This window comes from Yarrowia lipolytica, chromosome 1C (genome assembly GCF_001761485.1).
Source record: "Yarrowia lipolytica chromosome 1C, complete sequence".
Taxonomy (NCBI): Eukaryota; Fungi; Ascomycota; class Dipodascomycetes; order Dipodascales; genus Yarrowia; species Yarrowia lipolytica.
Window position 1 is genome coordinate 586,274 of NC_090772.1, and position 20,978 is coordinate 607,251.

General features: G+C 49.0%; 9 protein-coding genes across 9 annotated transcripts; 4 read left to right on the forward strand and 5 right to left on the reverse strand.

The window, feature by feature from the left end:
• Positions 1-1,797: 1,797 nt before the first annotated feature.
• On the forward strand, positions 1,798-3,507 carry YALI1_C05880g (uncharacterized protein; the record flags this gene model as incomplete). Its single annotated transcript, XM_501440.3, has 1 exon — positions 1,798-3,507. The coding sequence occupies one exon, from the start codon at positions 1,798-1,800 to the stop codon at positions 3,505-3,507; it is 1,710 nt and encodes a 569-aa protein (XP_501440.1).
• A 1,047-nt stretch (positions 3,508-4,554) lies between these two features.
• Positions 4,555-5,853, forward strand: YALI1_C05908g (uncharacterized protein; the record flags this gene model as incomplete). The annotated part of the gene is made up of 1 exon (XM_501441.3): positions 4,555-5,853. One exon carries the CDS (start codon positions 4,555-4,557, stop codon positions 5,851-5,853), a length of 1,299 nt encoding a protein of 432 aa, XP_501441.1.
• Positions 5,854-6,107: 254 nt separating this feature from the next.
• Positions 6,108-6,893, reverse strand: YALI1_C05931g (uncharacterized protein; the record flags this gene model as incomplete). Its single annotated transcript, XM_501442.3, has 1 exon — positions 6,108-6,893. One exon carries the CDS (start codon positions 6,891-6,893, stop codon positions 6,108-6,110), a length of 786 nt encoding a protein of 261 aa, XP_501442.3.
• Positions 6,894-9,325: 2,432 nt separating this feature from the next.
• On the reverse strand, positions 9,326-10,966 carry YALI1_C05972g (uncharacterized protein; the record flags this gene model as incomplete). Its single annotated transcript, XM_501443.3, has 1 exon — positions 9,326-10,966. The coding sequence occupies one exon, from the start codon at positions 10,964-10,966 to the stop codon at positions 9,326-9,328; it is 1,641 nt and encodes a 546-aa protein (XP_501443.1).
• Positions 10,967-12,754: 1,788 nt separating this feature from the next.
• YALI1_C06006g (uncharacterized protein) lies at positions 12,755-14,338 on the reverse strand (the record flags this gene model as incomplete). Its single annotated transcript, XM_501444.3, has 1 exon — positions 12,755-14,338. The coding sequence occupies one exon, from the start codon at positions 14,336-14,338 to the stop codon at positions 12,755-12,757; it is 1,584 nt and encodes a 527-aa protein (XP_501444.1).
• A 1,395-nt stretch (positions 14,339-15,733) lies between these two features.
• YALI1_C06023g (uncharacterized protein) lies at positions 15,734-16,277 on the reverse strand (the record flags this gene model as incomplete). Its single annotated transcript, XM_066094222.2, has 2 exons — positions 15,734-16,042; positions 16,113-16,277. The coding sequence occupies 2 exons, from the start codon at positions 16,275-16,277 to the stop codon at positions 15,734-15,736; spliced, it is 474 nt and encodes a 157-aa protein (XP_065950294.1).
• Positions 16,278-16,944: 667 nt separating this feature from the next.
• On the forward strand, positions 16,945-17,475 carry YALI1_C06032g (uncharacterized protein; the record flags this gene model as incomplete). Its single annotated transcript, XM_501445.4, has 1 exon — positions 16,945-17,475. The coding sequence occupies one exon, from the start codon at positions 16,945-16,947 to the stop codon at positions 17,473-17,475; it is 531 nt and encodes a 176-aa protein (XP_501445.2).
• Positions 17,476-17,858: 383 nt separating this feature from the next.
• Positions 17,859-19,790, forward strand: YALI1_C06041g (uncharacterized protein; the record flags this gene model as incomplete). The annotated part of the gene is made up of 1 exon (XM_501446.3): positions 17,859-19,790. One exon carries the CDS (start codon positions 17,859-17,861, stop codon positions 19,788-19,790), a length of 1,932 nt encoding a protein of 643 aa, XP_501446.3.
• A 171-nt stretch (positions 19,791-19,961) lies between these two features.
• YALI1_C06071g (uncharacterized protein) lies at positions 19,962-20,879 on the reverse strand (the record flags this gene model as incomplete). Its single annotated transcript, XM_501447.1, has 1 exon — positions 19,962-20,879. The coding sequence occupies one exon, from the start codon at positions 20,877-20,879 to the stop codon at positions 19,962-19,964; it is 918 nt and encodes a 305-aa protein (XP_501447.1).
• Between the last annotated feature and the right edge of the window lie 99 nt (positions 20,880-20,978).

Sequence of the window (20,978 nt, forward strand, 5' to 3'; positions counted from 1 at the left end):
TTCGGCGGAGCAGTTGACCCCTAACAGCGACGTGCTAAAAAGGAGACATCCTGTACGACATATCCACCAAAAAGAGTGTGTCAGGTTGTAGGAAGTGCCAACAGCGGAAAGCAAAAAGGTAGACAGTAGAACAGTAAAGTGGTGACGATCCTATAGCGACACGATAGTGCTGACCCGTCTCCTCGTGGCTCTACGAACTTCAGCAGCGCTCTCAGCATTGGTGCAGCTTTTTCACCCGCTTAAATGCCAAGTTTTCTGCACGGTGTGTTGGCCGCGGCTCTCTCAGTTTTTTTTCATTTTTTTCATTTTTTTCATTCATTTTGTTTCCATTCTATTTTTCCTATTTTGGCGCACGGAAAATACTGCAAAGCGGAGAGTTGAGTGTACCGACTTCAAAACGGAAGCTGAGAAACAGGAACAAATTTTTTTACCCTCCTGATTAGAGTTTATCTGTAACGGTCAGTTGTTAAGGAGTCTCAAACCCAGTATATGATGAGTTATTATGTTTGAAGGGGTAAAACATGTTATAATTACCATCTAATATATATTTTCTTTTTTTCAACCTTGAAAATCCAACCACAATAGCCCGTTTTTACTCGCCCCCTAATTCTCCTCTCGGCTCCCCTTTTTAACTCTGTGGAGAACTCAATCACTACTGTACTGGGAACGGTGCATTTTATTTATTTTCAACTTCGGAGACTTGTTCCGGTCCAGAAAAGTGATCCCATTACCGATCCCAGTACGAGTAAAAAGCGACACAAGAACACTCTTTTCCATGATCGGAAGACTCCGAATGCCATCCTGCAATAATAAATCCCTCTTACGGTGCAATCTTCACCAGGAGTAACCGTACAATTACATACTCCGCCGACTTGCGCCAAGAGACAGAGCCCAACAGAGGTCGTCTCCATGTATGTCGACGTCATGCCAATGACCGTTGGGGAGCCACTGAACAATTTGAACATTTCGAAACATATTCTTGGAGACATCGGGGCTTATGTAAGCTGGCGTTCTTCTCCACTCCCATTAGCCGCTGTGGGGAAGTGCATATTCAGTGGGACCATGAAGGGGGGACTTCTAGCGTGAAGATCGACCACGGACGAAATGAGAGGAGAATGGGGTCCTGAGGTACATAGTCCTGGGATTCATTGTACTATGGAGATATCACACGGAAACTAAAATACTGTAGCTACAGTACTGTAGAAGAAAAAAAACACCACATTCCAGCCATTCAAATTAGTATACCTTTTATGCACGACTCGTTGACAATGTAATATCTACAAAGTAATGCTTTGGATGCTACCACTCGAATCTCCGTAATTGTAGCTCCATTTTGGTACACGTATCGAAAAAAACACTGCGTTGACAGAAAAAATGTATATCCTCCATGTTGTTCTGGATCTGAGATATCGCGCACTTCTTCCAGACCGTCAATCTTCCTTCGCCGCACTGTAATGCTATTGGCCGCATCTCCAAGGGGCCACCTTGGGGGGTATCGGAACTCTAAGTGAGCCTACACTAATGCCAAGAAAAAAGAGTGTTTAATATAATGGAGCCGTTAAAGATAGAAGGAAGATATGAGCAGCAGTTTTGATGGTATTTTCAATTAGTAAAATGCTTCAAATTGACCATTCTATCTAAAGAATCATGACATAGTCGCTCTGACGAATGTGCGCACCCGGAACTTCCCGTTCCCGGCTTCAGCCGCACACACACTAACCAAAACTCTCGTCATTCGGCCAGACGATAATGCAGGGCGATCTACACTACAACCTCTAGTAGCTATAGTTACTAAAGATGAATTGTCCGACCAAAGACACCGACAAGACCTGGGCTCGGCCCGGGTACAACCAGAACCCCCGACGATTCGACTCCAATCTCATTTCTAACGTGTTTTTCAGCTCTGGTAACGTGCCCAAACCTGCGACAGGTTGCGATGACGAAGACGGAGGGAAAGGGATACCCTTGGACGCGATTGAGGAACGCAGTGTCAATGAGAACGGCAGTGGAGGATCTGAGGGGCCCAAGGACCAAGTGATTAATCACGCGTGTCCTTCCGCTCCTCCCCCTCCCCCCCTTGCTCCTACTGTGCTTCAGACCATCCAGATGGCGTTTCTGAAATACGTGCGTTTCCTGGGTCCAGGTCTCATGGTTTCTGTGGCGTACATGGATCCTGGAAACTATTCCACGGCCGTTGCTGGTGGTGCCAACCATCAATTCGCCCTACTCTTTGTCATCTTGCTGTCTTCTATCATTGCTCTTGTGCTCCAGTCTCTGGCCATCAAGCTGGGATCCGTCACCGGTATGGACCTGGCAAGATGTTGCCGAGAATACCTACCCAAATGGATGTCAATAACTCTTTACATTTTTGCAGAGATTGCCATTGTTGCTACTGATATCGCTGAGGTCATTGGTACTGCCATTGCTCTAGATATCCTGCTTCACATTCCCCTGATCGCAGGGGTCTGTATGACCATTGTTGATGTTCTGATCGTGTTGTTTGCCTACAGACCTGGTGGAGGAATGCGAGTGGTCCGGTTCTTTGAGTATGCTGTTGCTGCTCTCGTTCTGGGTGTCTCCATCTGCTTTATTATCCTTCTCTGTCGAATCCCCCACCAGTCAGTCCGAAAGATCTTCCGCGGGTTTGCTCCCAGTCGAGCACTGATTCAAGGAACGGGTATTGTTGACTCAGCAGGTATTTTGGGAGCTACAGTCATGCCTCATTCTCTGTTCCTTGGCTCAGGACTCGTCCAGCCTCGCCTTCGAGAATGGGACGTGGCTAACGGAACTGCCCCTGCTCCAGACAGCTCAAAGGACTCCGAAGAAGAGTACTTTGCCTATAAGCCAACAATCGGGGCCATTAAGTACTGTCTAAAGTACTCCATCATCGAGCTGGTAACCACTCTGTTCACCCTGGCTCTGTTTGTCAACTCGGCTATCCTCATTGTGAGTGGAGCCACTCTGTACGGAAACAGTGATGCTTCCACAGCCGATCTGTACGGAATCCACTCACTTCTCAGACAGTACATTTCCAAGGGCGCAGGCACCATTTTCATGTTGGCTCTCCTTTTGTCTGGTCAGTCAGCAGGCATCGTGTGCACCATTGCTGGCCAAATGGTGTCTGAGGGCTTTCTGAGATGGACAATTCGACCTTGGCTAAGACGAATAATCACTAGATCCATCGCGGTCGTTCCCTGTGTGGTTGTAGCTGCTGCTGTCGGCAAGGAGGGTCTCAATTCAGCCCTCAACTACTCCCAGGTGGCTCTGACCCTGCTGCTCCCATTCCTCACCTTCCCTCTCATCTACTTTACAAACTCCAAAAAGCTCATGAAGGTCGCCAGAGATCCCAGTGTGACAGCCGACGACGCTTCCGAGACCACAGTTCTAGCCCAATGGCTCGACTACTCCAACCACTGGGTGTTGGCCATTGTGTGCTGGGCTCTTTGGCTCTTCATTGCCATTCTCAACGTCTACCTGATTGTCCAGCTGGGTATGGGTAATTACTAGGGGCTTTGCCGCACTTATATCAACCAGTATATAAACCATGATTCAAGAGCAGGAACGCCCGAATTGTGTCTACTAGAATACCATTACCACTTAACTCTGCAGTTGGAGACCCACATCGTACTTACTACTGAAACTACAGTACATTGGCACAACTAAGAACTTGTGTGCGTACCTGTATATACCAACAATTACTTGTTCCGCCTCGTAATCCCTGCCAAGTACAGGTTCGTGCAGTATTGACAATGACATCACCCCTGCGTTCGAACACCTTCCCATCACCGATTTCAATTTTGGCGGCTAATATTTCTCTGTAGAATCAGGCCAAACTTAACCATTGTGCAGTTATGAAAACCTACCATCCACCTCAGAAACCCTTCTAGCGGCTCAAACTGAAATCGGAAACGTGCGTTTTCTTCTAAATCGCTCAATTCGTGTCCTCCACCGCTTTTAATCCGACAGTAATGTACTTTTATGTACCTTCTCCACCGCAAAACACGGCTCCAACCCATCCAACTCAAATGGCCACTATGACGTAAAGTACGAGTGGTCTGCAATAAACACGTGAGACGGTAGCTATGGTATGAAGCTGGGAGGTTGCTCATTAATGAACACACACGAAAGTCCAAAGTTTCGGTGAAACTTGATTCGCCAACTTATTTGTGGGTCACAGACCGTGATTCTTCACGTGACCGATACCCCCTCGCCGCCCATTCGGCCCGGAAAATTTTCCCACTAAACGGCACCATGCCACACTCCCCACCTGCAACGGGCTCTCTATCTCCTGTACTTAGGGGAAGAGGTGCATGTTGCTGCTCTCGAGATGGTTTAGGTTTAGGGTTGGGGACCCCAACAGGGTAAACAGCCCTTATCCACATACCTGTTTCGGAGCGCATTAAAGGTGCTACACAAACTCAATCCGTACATCAGCACGTAAATCGTGACCCTAAGTGCAATACCTAGCGGTCATCTCGAGGTATATAACACCCTGACTGTGACCACCTAAACACAACCTAGAACTTCATTTCGCATCACCACACAACACGCAACATGTCTACCGCCGCCATTGAACGAGAAAACAAGCATTCCGCACACAACTACCACCCTCTGCCCGTGGTGTTCACCAAGGCCCTAGGAGCCAAGGTGTGGGATCCGGAAGGAAAGGAGTACCTGGACTTCCTGTCTGCCTACTCTGCCGTCAACCAGGGCCATTGCCATCCCAAGATCGTCAAGGCTCTGTGTGACCAGGCCCAGAAGCTGACCCTGTCTTCTCGAGCCTTCCACGCTGAGATCTTTGGAGAGTTCGCTGAGTACATCACCAACTACTTTGGTTTCGACAAGGTACTCCCCATGAACACCGGAGCCGAGGCCGTCGAGACCGGAATCAAGATTGCCCGAAAGTGGGGCTACCTCAAGAAGGGCATCCCAGCTGGAGAGGCTCTGGTGCTCGCTGCCACTGAGAACTTCCACGGACGAACCCTCGCCATTGTCTCCATGTCTACCGATAACGAGGCCACCGACAACTACGGCCCTTACCTTGAGGGTGTCGGTCCCTTCATCCCCGACTCCAACGGTAAGATTGACCCCAAGACCGCCAAGCCTCTGCGATACAACAACATTGGCGATGTGGAGGAGGCCTTCAACAACGCCGGATCCAAGATCGCCGCCTTCCTCGTCGAGCCTATCCAGGGAGAGGCCGGAATCATTGTCCCCGATAAGGAGTACCTGCAGCAGGTCCGAAAGCTGTGTGACAAGCATAACGTGCTGCTTATCTGTGACGAGATCCAAACCGGTATCGCCCGAACCGGAAAGCTGCTCTGTTTCGAGCACTCCGAGATCCGACCCGACATGGTTCTGCTTGGAAAGGCCATCTCCGGTGGTGTCACTCCCGTCTCTGCTGTTCTGGCCGACAACGCTGTCATGGACGTGATCACCCCCGGTACCCACGGATCCACCTACGGAGGTAACCCTCTGGCATGTGCTGTGGCCATGGCTGCCCTGGACGTTGTAAAGGACGAGCAGCTCGTCGAGCGAGCAGACCGACTTGGAAACGAGTTCCGAGCTGCCCTCGAGCCCCTCATCAAGGAGTCCAACGGTATTGTCACTACTGTCCGAGGTAAGGGTCTGTTGAACGCCATTGTCATCGACTCGTCCAAGGCCAACGGCCGATCTGCCTGGGACCTCTGTGTGCTCATGTCCAACAAGGGTCTGCTGGCCAAGCCCACTCATGAGAACATCATCCGATTGGCTCCCCCTCTGGTCATCACTGATGAGGACATGAAGAAGGGTCTTGAGATCATCCGAGAGTCTGTTCTCGAGCTTCCTAACGCTCCCCATGCTGCTCACTAATCAACTGACAGCGTCATGGCTACACAAAACACAACCCCGCTATATTATAACAACATGTGATATGTATATATAAGAATGAAGTTCTGACAAATTTTTTTTCTCACTACCTACAGAATCTATAAAGCACCAGTAGGTGCACACCGATAGCTTCTTGCATTTATACTCCATTAAATTAATATTACATTGCATGTTTATCTTGTTGATGATGATGTTGTCCTACTACAGTTAGCAAATTGCAAAGCCCACGCCTATCTCTACTTGTTGTGGGTATCCAGAGTGGAGGTGTAGGGCTGGTAGGTCTCATCGGGCATCTTGACGGTGCCGAGATCCTGGGCGGTCTCCTGGTCCTGGGTGTGGGTGGTCACCTGAGAGACGTGGGGGTCGACCTGAGAGACCTGGGGGTCGACGGTGATCTCCTTCTCGGCTTCGTCGGACACATGGACAGTCTCCTCAGGCTGGAGGCCTCCCTCGAGGTCACGCTCAGCAGCCTCAGGGTCCTCGGGGTCGCTGGCGACAGCAGCGCCCAGAGTTCCACCGACCAGGACAGGTGCATTGATCACGGCGTTGGTTCCAATCTTAAAGTGAGGAATGGAGGTCTTGATGACGAAGAAGGTCGAGAAGATGAAAAAGAGCCAGGTGATGGCTGCGAAGGCAATGTAGGCCTTGGCGACCTTACAGGAGGATCCCCAGTCCTTGAGGTATCGGTTTCCCCAGCCTCTGAAGTTGCACGACTCGGGGCCTCGCTGGGCGGCGGAAGCAATAAAGGAAGTAAACCAGAAAATGTTAATGAGCACCTCGCCCACCACGGCAGCCAAGCCGTTGGCGTACTTGGGGTATCTTGCGGGCACAAACATGACGTAGGCGAGCCAGATGAAGGTGAGGATGCCCACGGCAATTCCGTAGGCGTCGGTGCTCCAGTAGCCTCCGTCAATAAGGGCCACGGCGGAGATGGCCAGACACCAGCACAGTAATGAGAGGCCGGTCTGGACGTATCGGGTGAGCACAGTGTAGCGGGGAATGGTTTCGGAGGTGAGTTGCATGGTTTGTGTACGTTATGTGATTAGATGTCTCGTTTTCGGAGGGCTCACCTTCTCTATATATAAAGCGCGAGCGTGGACACAGAAACAAGGTGTTTAGGCGGTTTTAGACTATCCCACAGACAAGATGCAGGTGTCGTGGTAATGCATGCGGGATACGGCTAACAAAGGGAGGGAAGATTGGGTTGGATAACGTGACGTATGATGGTATGGGCTGAGTGATGGTGGCTGAGTGGTGGCTGAGTATCGCAGTAATTGGCCATGTGTGTGGAGAAGGGGTGGCTCAATTGTGGCTGTGTGATGATATCATTTCGGAAGCGGATTTCCGATACCATACAGACTTCACTTTGATGTTCTATGGCCTCTTGTGTGGCCCATCCCTGGTCCTTCTAAGTGTATACATACAGTCTCTGAGATTAGCTTAATATGCCGAAATGGACCATCTTTAGCTCATAATAAAGTGCTTGTCTAAAAGGTGTCAGACAGAAGATAGTACAATAAAAAGATCCCTATAAGTTCTGTCTGTCTTTAGGAGCCTACGTACGCACTGTACCGTAGTCCTTACTGTTCATCGTTGTACGATACTGCATTGCAACCACGGTAACTCTCTAGACGCAACTTCTCTCTCCCTCTCCCTGACAATGACATCATGTATTCATCTCAAAGCCACTCGTACCGTACAGTACCTACGTTGTACATGAGCCCCATACTCCAGAATCTCCCAGGTCCCACCCCTGAATACAGGAGCTTAGCATTCGCCTGTCGCTTATTATACCCCAGAAGATTCCTGTGGCCCGTGAATTACGTGTTGGCATGCGTCCCACCACCCTAGTTCGTACGTACGTACATGGCCGTACATTCACGACTCTGGTGGACAAGACTCTTGCTTCCAAATTGGCCATGCGGCTGAGGGGAGAGTCTTACACCGTCATTTGAGTTTGATGGTGTTAGGGAGTGTGGACAATAGCGGCGATACAACAGCGATCAATGTGTGTATATTGTGCGATACTTGGCAAGTCGACCTTTCGATATCTCACATCCACCCACCGTCTCTTGGTCTCTTTCTTGTCCCCGTCGTTCTTTCGTTCCATTCTCTGGTTCTTGTTTCTTTCTTCGACCGACGCATATCCTAGCGTGTCACATGCCAAGCAGATTAGATTTTTCATTGTCTGGAACTTTTTGACTTCCTGTCATATTATCTCCTGAATGATTAGTGATGTCACCAGCTCTGGGCGATACTTGTAATTGGCGGCTGGCCGACGTTACCGGAGTATTGGCGGCGTCTGCGTTTTTGACCATCTACCGCTGCGCCCAAAACCGCGATTTTTGGGCCTTCACCCGGTCCTTCCCAGACCCTCCCCCATCAGTCTACACCACCGGAAATTATACACACAGAATTGGGAGTTGATGCGTTTCCGCAGGTCTAAAATCTGTGTGGAAGGCTGAGACGAACACGGGGAGAATGAGACACTGTTATAAAACGCAACATATGACGAATCAGACAGAAGCGGAAATGAAGCTTCCAAGAGTTGGCAATTATATTCTGGCAGTACTGTGCGAGTTCGAGTCAGCACATACTGTTCTTGTAGCACACAACCAAAAAGAGTACTCTCGTATGTACAGTGTACTACATACATTGGTGCCGTACACACAACCTGTAAATTCTCTCGCTCCCAGATCACATCTAATATGTCTCTCTCATTGTCCCTTTGGATTCAATATTAGCCCTTTCGCCGTACCCCCTCTTCTGCCGTAACCGTTGTATGTGTTCCAAACCCGGTTTCAACAACCACTTGGCTGCATGGAACATTCAATGTCCAACAAAATAGCCGAAACGTGGGGTGAGGTCTGGTGATCGGGCTATGGGCTTGGCCAGAAGAGATAGAAGCAAACGAAAAGAGTGACACCTAACAGGGTCAATGGCCATGATCGAGGGGCTTGGACCTGATTTGCTCCATCGCACTATCTTCGAGTAGCGCCTCTTCCAATGGTTACTATTTTTAGCCACAAATGTTGCCAAGAACGCAACCGCGGAGATGTACGATGAAATGAATTTGCTTCCGCAACGCAATACAAATATCAGTACGATACGAGAACTTGTAGATCGGTTCTATTTATATCAGGTTACATATTACTTGTATCATGTCTGTATCCAATATTCTATTTTTGGAGCCCAGTCTAGTATTCTGACCCACTCCTTCTGACATTCATACTCCTCCAGACGTCGCCTTGCTGTCCTACAAGAAGAGTATGTACTGCACCATCACCCGATCGTTTCAGAACATCTATTATAAATAAAATGTATGTACATGAATCAGTATGTACTGCACCATCATCCGATCGTTTCAGAACATCTATTATAAATAAAATGTATGTACATGACTGTAGAGCACCGCGTGTGTGCTTGTGTGATTGTTAGTATTGTGGTTGGGCGCTCACTGTCCAGTATACTTGCTTCTTCCCTTGAGACGTCCTCCATAAATAATGAGCAGCACAGGAATGATGATCATCAACACTCCAATACAGCCTAGAAGAGTGCATCCCCAGGCAACCGGCCACTTGGGATCGGTCTGGAGATTGACAAACAATGCCTTTGAGAAGAGAGGGAAAGCTCCGGCAAACGATGCTCGAAACAAACCGTTTCCTGCAAACACAGATGCCATGAAGCGAGGGAAGGAGCCTCCAAGGTAGTTGAAGCTCGTCTGGAAGATAAAAAAGGCGCCAAACATGTTGAGACCCGAGGCGATGATAGGAGCGATCCAGTGAATGTCTGGATGCGAAGTCCATCCAAAGATGAAGACAGATACTGGATAACAGACCGCTCCTATCAGACACAGCTTCATAAACGTTTCTATATCTGCGTCACGTTTCTCAAAGGCCCAATAAGTGGTAAAACAGTATGCTACCAGCCCAAGAAGACCTCCAACCATGAGTCCCATATATGCCAGACCCGACTGAATGGCGTTGAAGTGGTGGATCTGGTGAAAAACCAAGGGAAAGGCCTCGAACCAGACGTAGAGAGTAGCATAGAGCATGGCAATGTAAACATCCAGAGCCAAAACAATGGGTTCGGTGAATGCAATCTCAAAGGGTCGTAGCATGAACTCTCTGGCCAGCTGACTCACTGAAAGCTGAGCATACTCTTCGTCGTAGATGGTGGTGTAGTTGGGGTTACCTGTGAGTTTTCTGAGACGTGCTGCTCTTCTATGCAAAATGTTGGGGGCATAAGTTTCTGGTAACGTAAGAGAGAGGATGATGAAGCCTCCACATGAGACCATTCCCAGTATCCAGAAGGTCCATCGCCAGTCTTTGATAAAGTAGAAAACTCCTCCTAATAGAGGTCCCAGGGCAGGGCCAGTACAACAGAAGAAGGCCCATGAAGCAATAGCATACGTCATGTAGCGCATCTCAAACATGTCTCCCATTGTGGCAGCTCCCATCGATAACGAGGGAGCCGCTAGAACTCCACAGATGAACCGCAGAACTGTGAGAGAGGCAATGTTCTTGGCTTTAGCTGTAGGGGCCTGTAGGACCCAAAATACGAGCAGGGTGAGATTGTAGATCCACATTCGTCCCAGTCGCGGGTGTTCACTGAGCGGAGAAAACAATGTCTGTCCTACTCCGTATCCAAACACGAATACTGCCAGTGGCAAAATAGCCACCACCTCGGGAATATGGAACTCAGCCTCCAACTGCAAGATGGCAGGCATGTAAATGGACGAGCCCATGTAAATGCAACCGACCAGCAGTCCCATTTGCAGACCCGTGATAATCTTTTTGAGAAGACTCCAGTTCTTGGGATTGGCAGCATCATTAGGTCCGTACCAACTCACATAGATCATTCCCTTGTCGGACTCAAAGGTGTCTGAGGAAGGCAGATAGTCGTCGGAATCCACACACTGCCGCTTGGCGTTCTCCAGCTGCTCCAAGTCGCGGTCTTCAACGGCCTCCACCCCGAAATCCCCAAAGGTGGGCGGCACGAAGCCGGGCTCCTCCTCGGGGTACCTGAGAAGCCGTCGACGGGACAACAGGTACACTATCTGGCCCCAGAAAGTGTCATTGTCTAGCAGTCGCATGCCATGGATCACAACAGGGGTCGCAGGGTATATATCTATGGGGGCTTGTAGATCCTCCACCTCGATAGAGTTGGGTGGAGGTATATAGGGTGGGCAGCGGATAAGGGGCTGAAGGAGGTTTGCGGGCAATTTTGAGGGCTGAAAATTTGGAAATCAGATCTTGACCATGTATGTAAGTCTCTTGGTACTTTTCAGGGCGTTCCAGGCTCTTTCCGGGCGTTTTATGGCGTTCTCAAATTCTCATCTCCACCGTGCACACCGTACACATGCATGTACCTAAACCTAATGCCATGGACAAACCGGAACAGAAAGAAAAGAGAAAAGCAAATATATCATGTAGGGACAGGTGAAAGATGGCTTAGGGGAAATTAATTAATTGATGCCGATCTCATGTAGGAGGGGTAGAGGGGTCGCTGTGTTTCCCCCAGTGTTACATTGTCCCTGTTCTGGCTTGTGCTACTCCGATGTCTCACAATAGACCAATGCCATCCACCTCCACGCTCTTCTTCGGGCGCGGGTAATTGCATTTAGTCTTGGCTTGGGCGGCCGTGGTCTGAGGTGGATATTGGAGCGAGGCTGTTTGTATGAGAGAGCGATATAGCGTAGGAAGACAATGACTTGTTGTGTTGAAGGGCTATTTTTCAGGAACAATACCTATTGGATGTCTTGTTAGTGGCCTTCCACATGTTGGTTCCTGTTTATCCCCCTTGGGTCTCTCCCCAACAATCACCATCTTATCTTTTGCACCTGAAACAACTCGCTTAATTGTCGGAGGCCCTACTCTTGTCTCACTGTACTTTTCTCCCACCGGCCCATTGTCTCAGAAAAACTTAGACCCAAGTGGACCAGTCTGCTGGTACTGTACTCGGAATTCATGTACAACAGCAGTAGCTGCTACTGGTAGTCTTTCTCCTCCTCGTACTTATGGTGGCATCTGGAACACCCTATAGACGTTCCTGTGAGCACTTGCTCCTGCACATTTAACCGCCATTTATGCTTGCAACGATAAATGAGCCCATCTTCCTCCTATACCTGACAGCTGTATCACTCCGTCCGTGGGTGTGTGTTGTGGTCCTCCCAGACGACATAAAGTTGGGTGGATCTCCAATCCGGCTTTTTTCTGCCCGTCAAGATAGCTTCTTTTAGTGCGCTTTTGAATGGTGGGCGGTCGATAGCGTGTATCTGAGGGCACCCCTGAGTTACAACTACAGTACGAACAACTGCTTTTGATCATGTGATTGCTACTGCTGTTACAGCCTCGTCCATGTCTCTGTCTCACCGACGGAACATAAATCCGGCAACAACTTTTGAGTTGGTCTTAGCAGCCAGCTATAGCAATGGCTAGTTTTCGTGGACCAGAATTATAACTTCTTGGCGAGTCGAAGATCGTTATTAAGGATTTATTAATGGTTCATTAGAGAGCTATCGAGTGGGGGGTTCAATAGCTGTTGCATTCGGAAGTCTACAGCAAATGTGACGGTGTTCCGTTGGTTGGCTGGTTTCGCTTTTGTGAGACAGGGGGTGTTAAATCGAGGAAAGAATTACATCGGAGAATTATACGAGCCAAGAGTCTCAGGGTTTGACTTGTTTTTGTGTTGCGACTCTGGTTGTGATTCTACAGTACCTCTCTGTTACTTTTGCCCTAGTCCTATATACTGTAGTCTGATACGGTATCGTAGATAACCCCGCCAACATTATGCAGTCGCCTCGTTAACACTTGATTTATCATTATACGCATGTCTACTGGTAGTGAGTTGTACAGTAGCTCTAGATTGACTCCACCAACCTCTAATTGGCCCACTTGCTTCCACCCTTGAGCCTCTCTCCATACTTGATGAGAACAATCGGAATGAGAATCATGAGAGCCGACAGACACCCGAGGACAGTGCAACCAAAGCCCACAGGGAAGTTGCCGGGACCCAGCTTGACAAACATGGCCCGTGCAAACAGGGGAAAGGCTCCCGCCATACCCGACCTGAACAGGCCGTTTCCTGCAAACACAGAAGCGATGAAGCGATGGTACGAGCCACTCAGGTAGTTGAAGACGGTCTGGAAGATGAAGTACTGGCCAAGTACATTCAGCATGCCTGCAATCGTGGGAACAATCCAATGAATGTTCTTATGGGCCGTCCAACCAAACATGAAGACAGAGATGGGGAAGAGAATGGCTCCAATGAGAGCAATCTTCATGAACAGAGCCACTGGAGGGAACTCACCTGTCTCGATGACGGGCTTGGTGAATGTCTTGTATACAATGGGAACGTAGACGAAGGCGGCTAAAAGTCCTCCTACAATAAGTCCCAGATAAGTGAGTCCAGTCTGGATGAGATTGAAGCCATGCAGCTCGGAGAAGACCATGGGGAAGGCCTCGAACCAGGTGTACAGAATGGCATAGGACAGACCAATGTAGGCGTCCAGGAAGAAGACGATGGGCTCAGAGAAGATGATGACCAATGGTCGCAATAGGATCTGGTAAGCCACTTCCTTGTTGCTCATGGCCTTCCATTCCTCGTCTGCCTCAGTGGTGTAGTTGAGGTTGGGGTTGAGCTTTTGCAGACGCTTAGCTCTCTTATGGAGAATGTGGTGTTCAGACGTCTCTGGAAAGCAAAAGAAGAGCAAAACAAAGACGGCAGCGGCAATGATCATCCAGATCCAGATAGTCCAATGCCAGTTAAGCACCTGGGCAAAGACTCCTCCGAGAACAGGTCCAAAGACAGGACCGCAGATGGCAGAGATGGACCAGAAGGCCAGAGCAAAGGGCAGGTACGCAATTTCGAACAGGTCTCCGAGGGTAGCTCCACCAGTTGCAAGAGCGGGAGAAACGGTGATTCCCATGATAAATCTAAGTGCCAACATGGCCCCCAAGTTAGGTGAAAGAGCTAGAGGGACCATGAGACAAATGGAGATACCTTGACATACCATGTAGATCCAGAGACGTCCAACAGCAGGGTGTTCAGAAAGAGGAGAGAGAACAATGGGGCCTACTCCGTATCCAAAGACAAACACCGACAACGGCAAGATAGCTGCTACAGTGGAGATTCCGTAGTCATTTGAGATTTCAGAAATGGCCGGCGTATAGATGGATGACCCGACGTACATGGCGAAAGTCAACAGCAGGATCTGAACGGACACAAACACCTTCTTTGCGGTGCCCCAGTTCTTGGGGTTCTCTGGGTCATCTTTAGTGAATGTGACAACGACTGTAGATCCTGAGATGACGGCAGTGTTTGTGGAGATGTCACTATGACTCTTCACGGGGTCGTTCTCAGCAGCAAAGTCTGGGATCACGTAGTCTGGTCGGAATTCAGGATACGGAAAGAGCTTTCCAAAGCTTGCAACGTTGACAATCTGGGTGAAGACAGATCCTTCCATGGTGTAGGACGATGATTGAGATGTTGTCTGTGAGTATTCTAGTGGAGACGTTCAGAGGACATATATATACAGGAGAATCTTCAAAGTAACAGTTTCAGGTTTCAACTCACCACCCGAAATGGCCCCATTCTTGATCTCGGCTTGTACTGATGAGTCTCATGGGTTGTAGAGTGTTCATATTTTTATCGCCGGTGCCTGCATATTCCGCATGAGATATGCGATAAACGTGCACTATAATTCCGTCGGAAGTGAAGCGGAAGAGACGGTAGGTTTCGGAAGTGTATAGAGAGTCGATGCTGACGCCTTCATACTTAGTAGGATAAGATTTCACATGAGTAGTAATAATTTGCAGAAAATTCTAATCACAATGATATATATTTTGTCCTGGACAGCTATCCTGAATTTCTGGAGAGCTCAAATTTCAGTCCGGACTTATAAATTAAACAATCAAGCTAACTTGAATAAAGTATTTTTGAGTTGTGCGGCTTAGAAGTCTGTTGAAGGGACACAAGTCGGGTTTTGCGACGAATAGAGGAAATATAAATCCATAATATTTTTCTGTTAAATGGGAAGACCCTACTTATGTTTTTATTTTTTCTCAATCTTTTCTACTTCCGGTGACAGCATGTTCTCTCGCAAAACTAAGTTTCAGCTATGAATCCGACCATAGACACTTTGAAAACAGCTTACAAGCTACTGACGCGGTGAATACTGTGGAAACGATGTGCTACTGTGACCAAATACTTCGACAAAACGGTATGATACCTGATCTTCATTTTCGGTGCTGAATCTCATTTTTACTCCGGATACCGCCCTCTACATCTCTTCTGTAACAGCACAACGACCGGAATTAAAAGAAGCTCGCGAAATTATGATCTGAAATCCGCCGCTCGGCACTGCTGCGCGGGGTAATGTAGCACACACTAACCTCCGCGAACCGAACCGACCGTGATTGTGAAACGTGATCGGATGCCGAACAGCAAAGAGATACAGAGATACCGTGTATTGAACAAGTCCACCAGTTGAAATTGAAGATACGAACAAGCGAGAGATAAAGCAACAGCAGAGCAAGCTAGATAGGTTCATGTCTGATGAGAACTGCACTCATGACGTACCCTCTTAGACCAAACAGATGGGGTTCAGGTGCCTGTCAGATAATAAGCATATGAGCAAGTTTGAGAAAGAGATCAAATCACATACACAGGGGTGATGAGCGAAGTGGGATACACCACGAGGGTGGGCCTGGTATGCAATTACTTGACAAGATCAACCCCTCAGTGGTAACAGGTAACAGGTAACAAGTAGTTGCACTGGAAACAACTACTTTCCCACCAGCTTTTATTGACCTCATCCCGTTCTTCGCAATGCGCAGCTTGAATGGCTACAAACAGCCCGCTAACCTCCCTCGGTGTTTGTCCGGAAAATCCCCCGAAAGGCTCGCTGCAAATGCTGAGGATACCCCGCCACAAACTCTAGCGAAATGCTGACAACCAGCAGATTATCTGAGTCCACCTCCATGGTCATATCCTTGTAAGACTCTAGCTCCTTAGCCAGAGAAGAGAAATACAAACCTGGGTGGGTTCCTATAGCCTGCAATTGGTCACTTGTGAGTGTGTACTCCTCCAGAGTCTCTGAATCCGTCCGTGAAAACTCCATAAGAAACCTGGTAACGCTTCCGGTTGAAAAAGCGTTACACGCATAGTTCTAGTTAGCATGTTGGCCAATAGCTGGTCTACACGGGTCATGACAGACCGTAACACAACTTCATACTCACAATCCAATCACAAACAAGGGACACTCCATCATGTCCTCTCAGAAACTTCATGTATGGGGCTCCGTCTGGAGTCACAGACACCGTGTAGGAGCTGCTCTCAAACACTCCTCGAATGTAGAGAATGGTAGCCAGTGAGGCCCTAAGAACGTCGTCCGCGTTCATCATCTGTTGCGTTATGGATCAAGTACGAGTACGGGTAACGGTGCTTGAAACGGCAGGTATATCATGTATTAATCGACGGACATTCTGTAAAGACCAAAAGTTGACATCTTAAACAATGGCGATGTTATGGTAGATATTTGGGAGGAGCACGAGTACAAGTACAAGCATAGTACGTATATTAGTAATCGTGCTGTAGCTGACCTCAGCCCTGAGGTTAGGTTTTTTCAAGCTTTCACCATCATTCAGAATTGAAAAAAAATCAACCATTTCAAACCACACTCAGATTACTAATACAACCCCCACCCCCCAACCCTAGCGGCTCAATTAGGCCATCCCTTGATTCACAGGAACCCTAATCCTAACTCATCTCGTTGATCTCCAATTCAGTCCAACCCTTTGTGCCCAACGTGTCACCGCTATCCGGTGCCACGGGTATTATTTTTCAGGCACACTTTTTGCTGCCGCCAGTACATACACATAATATACACAGTAGACTCTCGCTTGACTCATTAAACTATGCGCAACTTGACTGCACCACTCCCAAAGTACAGTACAGTAAATAAACTTGATGTGCACTCCACCACCTTAACTACAAGTCATCAACCAACACCGAACCGACTCACTCAACAAAAGGACAGCTACAACGTCCTTCTATTAGAATAACCACACCATGTCGCTACAACGAAAGAAACAGAAACAGCCCGTCGAGGCCCCCGCAGCTCAGCGATCAAACTCGTTCCAACAGTACCTGGACGACGAGCAGAGGGATCAACTGGCATCCGTCGGTATGGGTATTCGAAAGAGCGTTTCCGACGGCCACAAAACTACCGGCAATCACAATGCGTCGCTTCGACACGAGAGCTTCACTCCTGTTGCTGACGTGCAGAACCCACTGCGAGGAACGTACGGTCCTGCCTCATCTCTCGGAGGATACATCACCAAGTCGTTTTCTGCTGCTCCAGAACTCGGTCTGGGGTCTGCTAACAAGGACCGAGAGGTCAAGGGATACAAGGGAATCGGTGCGGAAAGATACAGCTTGAACCGCAACAAGCCATTGGCAGCAATGCCACAGCGAAAGAAGCGAGGCCGAAGCGAGACTGAGAAGGGATCCGACGATGAAAGCGAGAAGGAAGTGGAGGAGGTGGACGACGTGGGATTCCCTATCATCAAACTGCAGCCTCGAGAAAGTTTTCAGGACTGAATAAGGGCTAATTGCCAAGCACAGCTATGTCAGTAACATAGTACACGACGTATATGAGACCATGCCATGACCGATACCAAATAGCAATGTATTTATGTGATTTTAAAGAGGTGGGAATGTGCAGAGAGTGTATACGAGTGAGAGGAGGTATTGTGCTAGAGTGTCTGGTTTTGTTCTAGTACAAGAGACCATTTATAGCTGTGGTCATAATATTGGCAACCGGAGACATTATCGACAAGATTTTGGACATTATATCAGTGACTAGCTCGCACACCATCAATGAGCGTTAGCCTGATATAATCACCCCTCGTCTGTATCATCCATTCCTTGTATCTTTTTCCTGGATCAGCTTACTAACAAACCCAAACTTGCTCCATGCATGTATGACATCTCGACATGATGATCTGATATTGTTCACCATACAATACAACGACACAGGCCAATCGACACATACACCCGCTACACACAATATGTCTTCGGCAATGAGACGTATGATGGGCGCCAAAAAGGCCGCCCAGAAGCAACAGGCTGAAGCTGAGGTTCCTGCAGACACAGCTTCTTTGGCAGAGCAGGTACAGAGCTTGAGTGTCAAAGATGAGCCAGCCGAGATGTCACAGAGTACCCCCGAGCCTGTTCCAGAGCCTTCCGCCGAGCCTTCTAGTTCTTCCAAGTCTTCTAGCACTTCTGAGACTTCGAAACAGGGACCAACTGAGCCTATCAAACCAGTTCAGACGAAGCCTGCCAAGAGCAAGGCTCCTAAGACTGCACCCGCTTCTACAGGGTCAACCGAAGAGCCCACTTCTGGAAAATCGAAAAAGAACAAAAAGGGCAAGGAAGAAAACGCAGTGCCCACTACGCCTTTGAGCGTGTCTCCACCTCTACTCAACCCCGAGCACGAAATCAAGCGAATCTACGGCAACATCCGACTGTGGGATGAAGACGGAACCGCAGAAAACTTTACCAATCAGCTTACAAACAATCAGAAAAAGAACTTGGAAAAACTCAGCAGAGTCTGGGGAGGCAAGGACAAACGAAGTGTGCCTGGAACCACTAAAAAGCTGACCCTTGTCACCATCAAACCCTACTGGATCCCTCAGATCAAGTCGGAAATGAGCGTGGCCCGACTCTCGGCTGACCCAGGAGCATTCAGATTCACACATTCTGACTCCTATGCCGAGGGAGAGTTCCAATTTGTCCAAAGACGAGCTATCGGACAAGATTCAGCCGATCTGTTTGGTCAGTACCCCTACAACGTATCCACTCTGAACCAGTTGGCTGGAAACGGTATCAACACTGGTCAGGCTAGCAGTGAGTCTGCCGACCTCATTGAACGAGCTCTGTACGTCTTCAACCGAGCTCTACTAACCTCTTCACAGGCCGTTCTTGGCCAGTCCAAGTTCCAGTTCAAGTACGTTGAAAACAGGCAATTCTACCGAACCCTCTACCTATACATTGACATTCTGGCGCGACGAGGATTGTGGAACACCACTCTCGAGTTCTCCAAGCTCATCTACTCTCTGGACGATGCCGACTACGATCCCTACGGATGCAGATACATGATGGACCATTTTGCCGTACAGGGAGGAGACACTACAGCCATCAAGTACATGTTAGAGCAAAAACTGGCCCCTCAACTAGGCTACTCTCTTGCTCTCGCCTTACTACTTGATGGTAAGGATGCTGAGGCCGAACAAGCTCTCAGAACAGCGATCAAGACCTTCCCCTGGATCGGATACACGCTCGCCGAGAGCCTGGGAACCCCACACAACCACCGATTCGACTCATCCGGCTCCGACTCGGCCATTGAGGCCCAGTCACAGCTCTATGTGCTCAGAAACCGAACTCTGTGGGACGATCCCAAGCCCAAGATGCTCTTCACCAAGGTCTGGGATACCGTGGCATTTGACTATACCCGAAGCAAGGGACCTGCTCACTGGTACAACATGAATGAGTCGCTGAAACGTCACCTGGTCATTTCGGGAGAGCCCACTCTGTTGAAATACGCCCAGCCTCTTGCCGAGTCTGATCTCTATGATGATGATCCTGTTCCTCCTCGAGAAGACGTCAACGTTTACTCTTCCGGCGAGTTTGCTGCTTCGGATGTGACTCTAGCAGGCCAGAATGACGGAACTGATCAGGCTCAGGACGGAGAACTGGCTCCAGAGGTGGTGGCTGCTCTGGCTCAGATACAACAGCTGTGTGCCGAGGCAGGTATGGATGTGATGGAGGCTTTCCAGATGGTTTCCATGGACGTTCCCGAAGCCATGAGAGGGGTGCTTTTGACGGAGGTCGTCAACTCTTTTGCTGATGAGTAACGCATCAGTTGCGGCATGTTGTGATATATATACAAAATAATAGACAGCCACTATACACGCTGGTAACTACGAAAACCGTACGAGATTGTCCCCACCGCACAAGACTGTTTCCTTAAGACTGTCTTACCTCAAAATCCAACAATCTATCTATTATATACTCTATGAATACACCTACTGCATCTTCTTCTCGACAGGCACGTCGGGAGTCAGAGCCTTCTTCCACTTCCAACCCACGTTGGCGGCAGCAGCAGATGCACCCAGGAACCCGACAATCAGGTTGTCCACAATACCACCGTCGATGGACCAGTGGGCTGTGAGAGGCAGGTAGGCCAGGTTGATGACAAGGTCTCTCCACCACTGGTCTCCAAGACCCTTAAGGAAGTTTGGCAGCAGTTTTGTGCAGTTGCATGCCTTGGTATCGGTGGTGGTGGTAGTCTTTCCAGCCTTCTTCTCGATCGATTGTCTCTTGACGTTTCGTCTGATCTCCACAACGAGTCGGATGAGCTCCAGAACCACATGGAGAGCCCACAGCTTGGAGGAGTGGAGCCACAGAGAGTTCTGGGCCGCGTCGCTCACGGGAAGGATCTTGTGCATGCCCAGGTAGGCCACGTTTTCCAGAGGCTGGTAGAAGAGGTTGGACCACACCTGCAGGGCGGTGATAACTCGAACAGCCTTGTCGTACTTGATGTAGGGGTCGTTGACGTCCAGGGGCTTCTGCTGGGCATCGTACTCGGAAATTCCCCAGGAAATGAGACCAACCAGACCCCATAGACGGTTGAAGATTCGAATGTCGGAGATAAGACCAGACAGCACTCCCAGCGAGTCAGCCACGCCAGTAAGATCCGAGGCCAGACCCAGTTTCTCAAACGACTCGTCGATATCAAGACCGGTCACCTGACCAAGCAGAACCTTGGCCACCACCACGCCCATCTGCACGGACTCGAGTCGCAGCAGCTCGCACACGAAGAGCGATCCGTACCCGACAAAGGCTAGAGTGGGATCCAGGGTTCCGGCGTTGGACAGAAGAGCCAGGACCTTGTTGAGACGTCCGGAGGCCCGCAACAGGTTGACTGTGTATGCTAGCGACATTTTGGCAGTTGTTTTGTGTGTGTCTGTGTACTCGTAGAGAGGTTGAGAAGCTCGTGCAGCTGAAATATTTCGGTTGATATCCGGGGACAACTTTGTTTT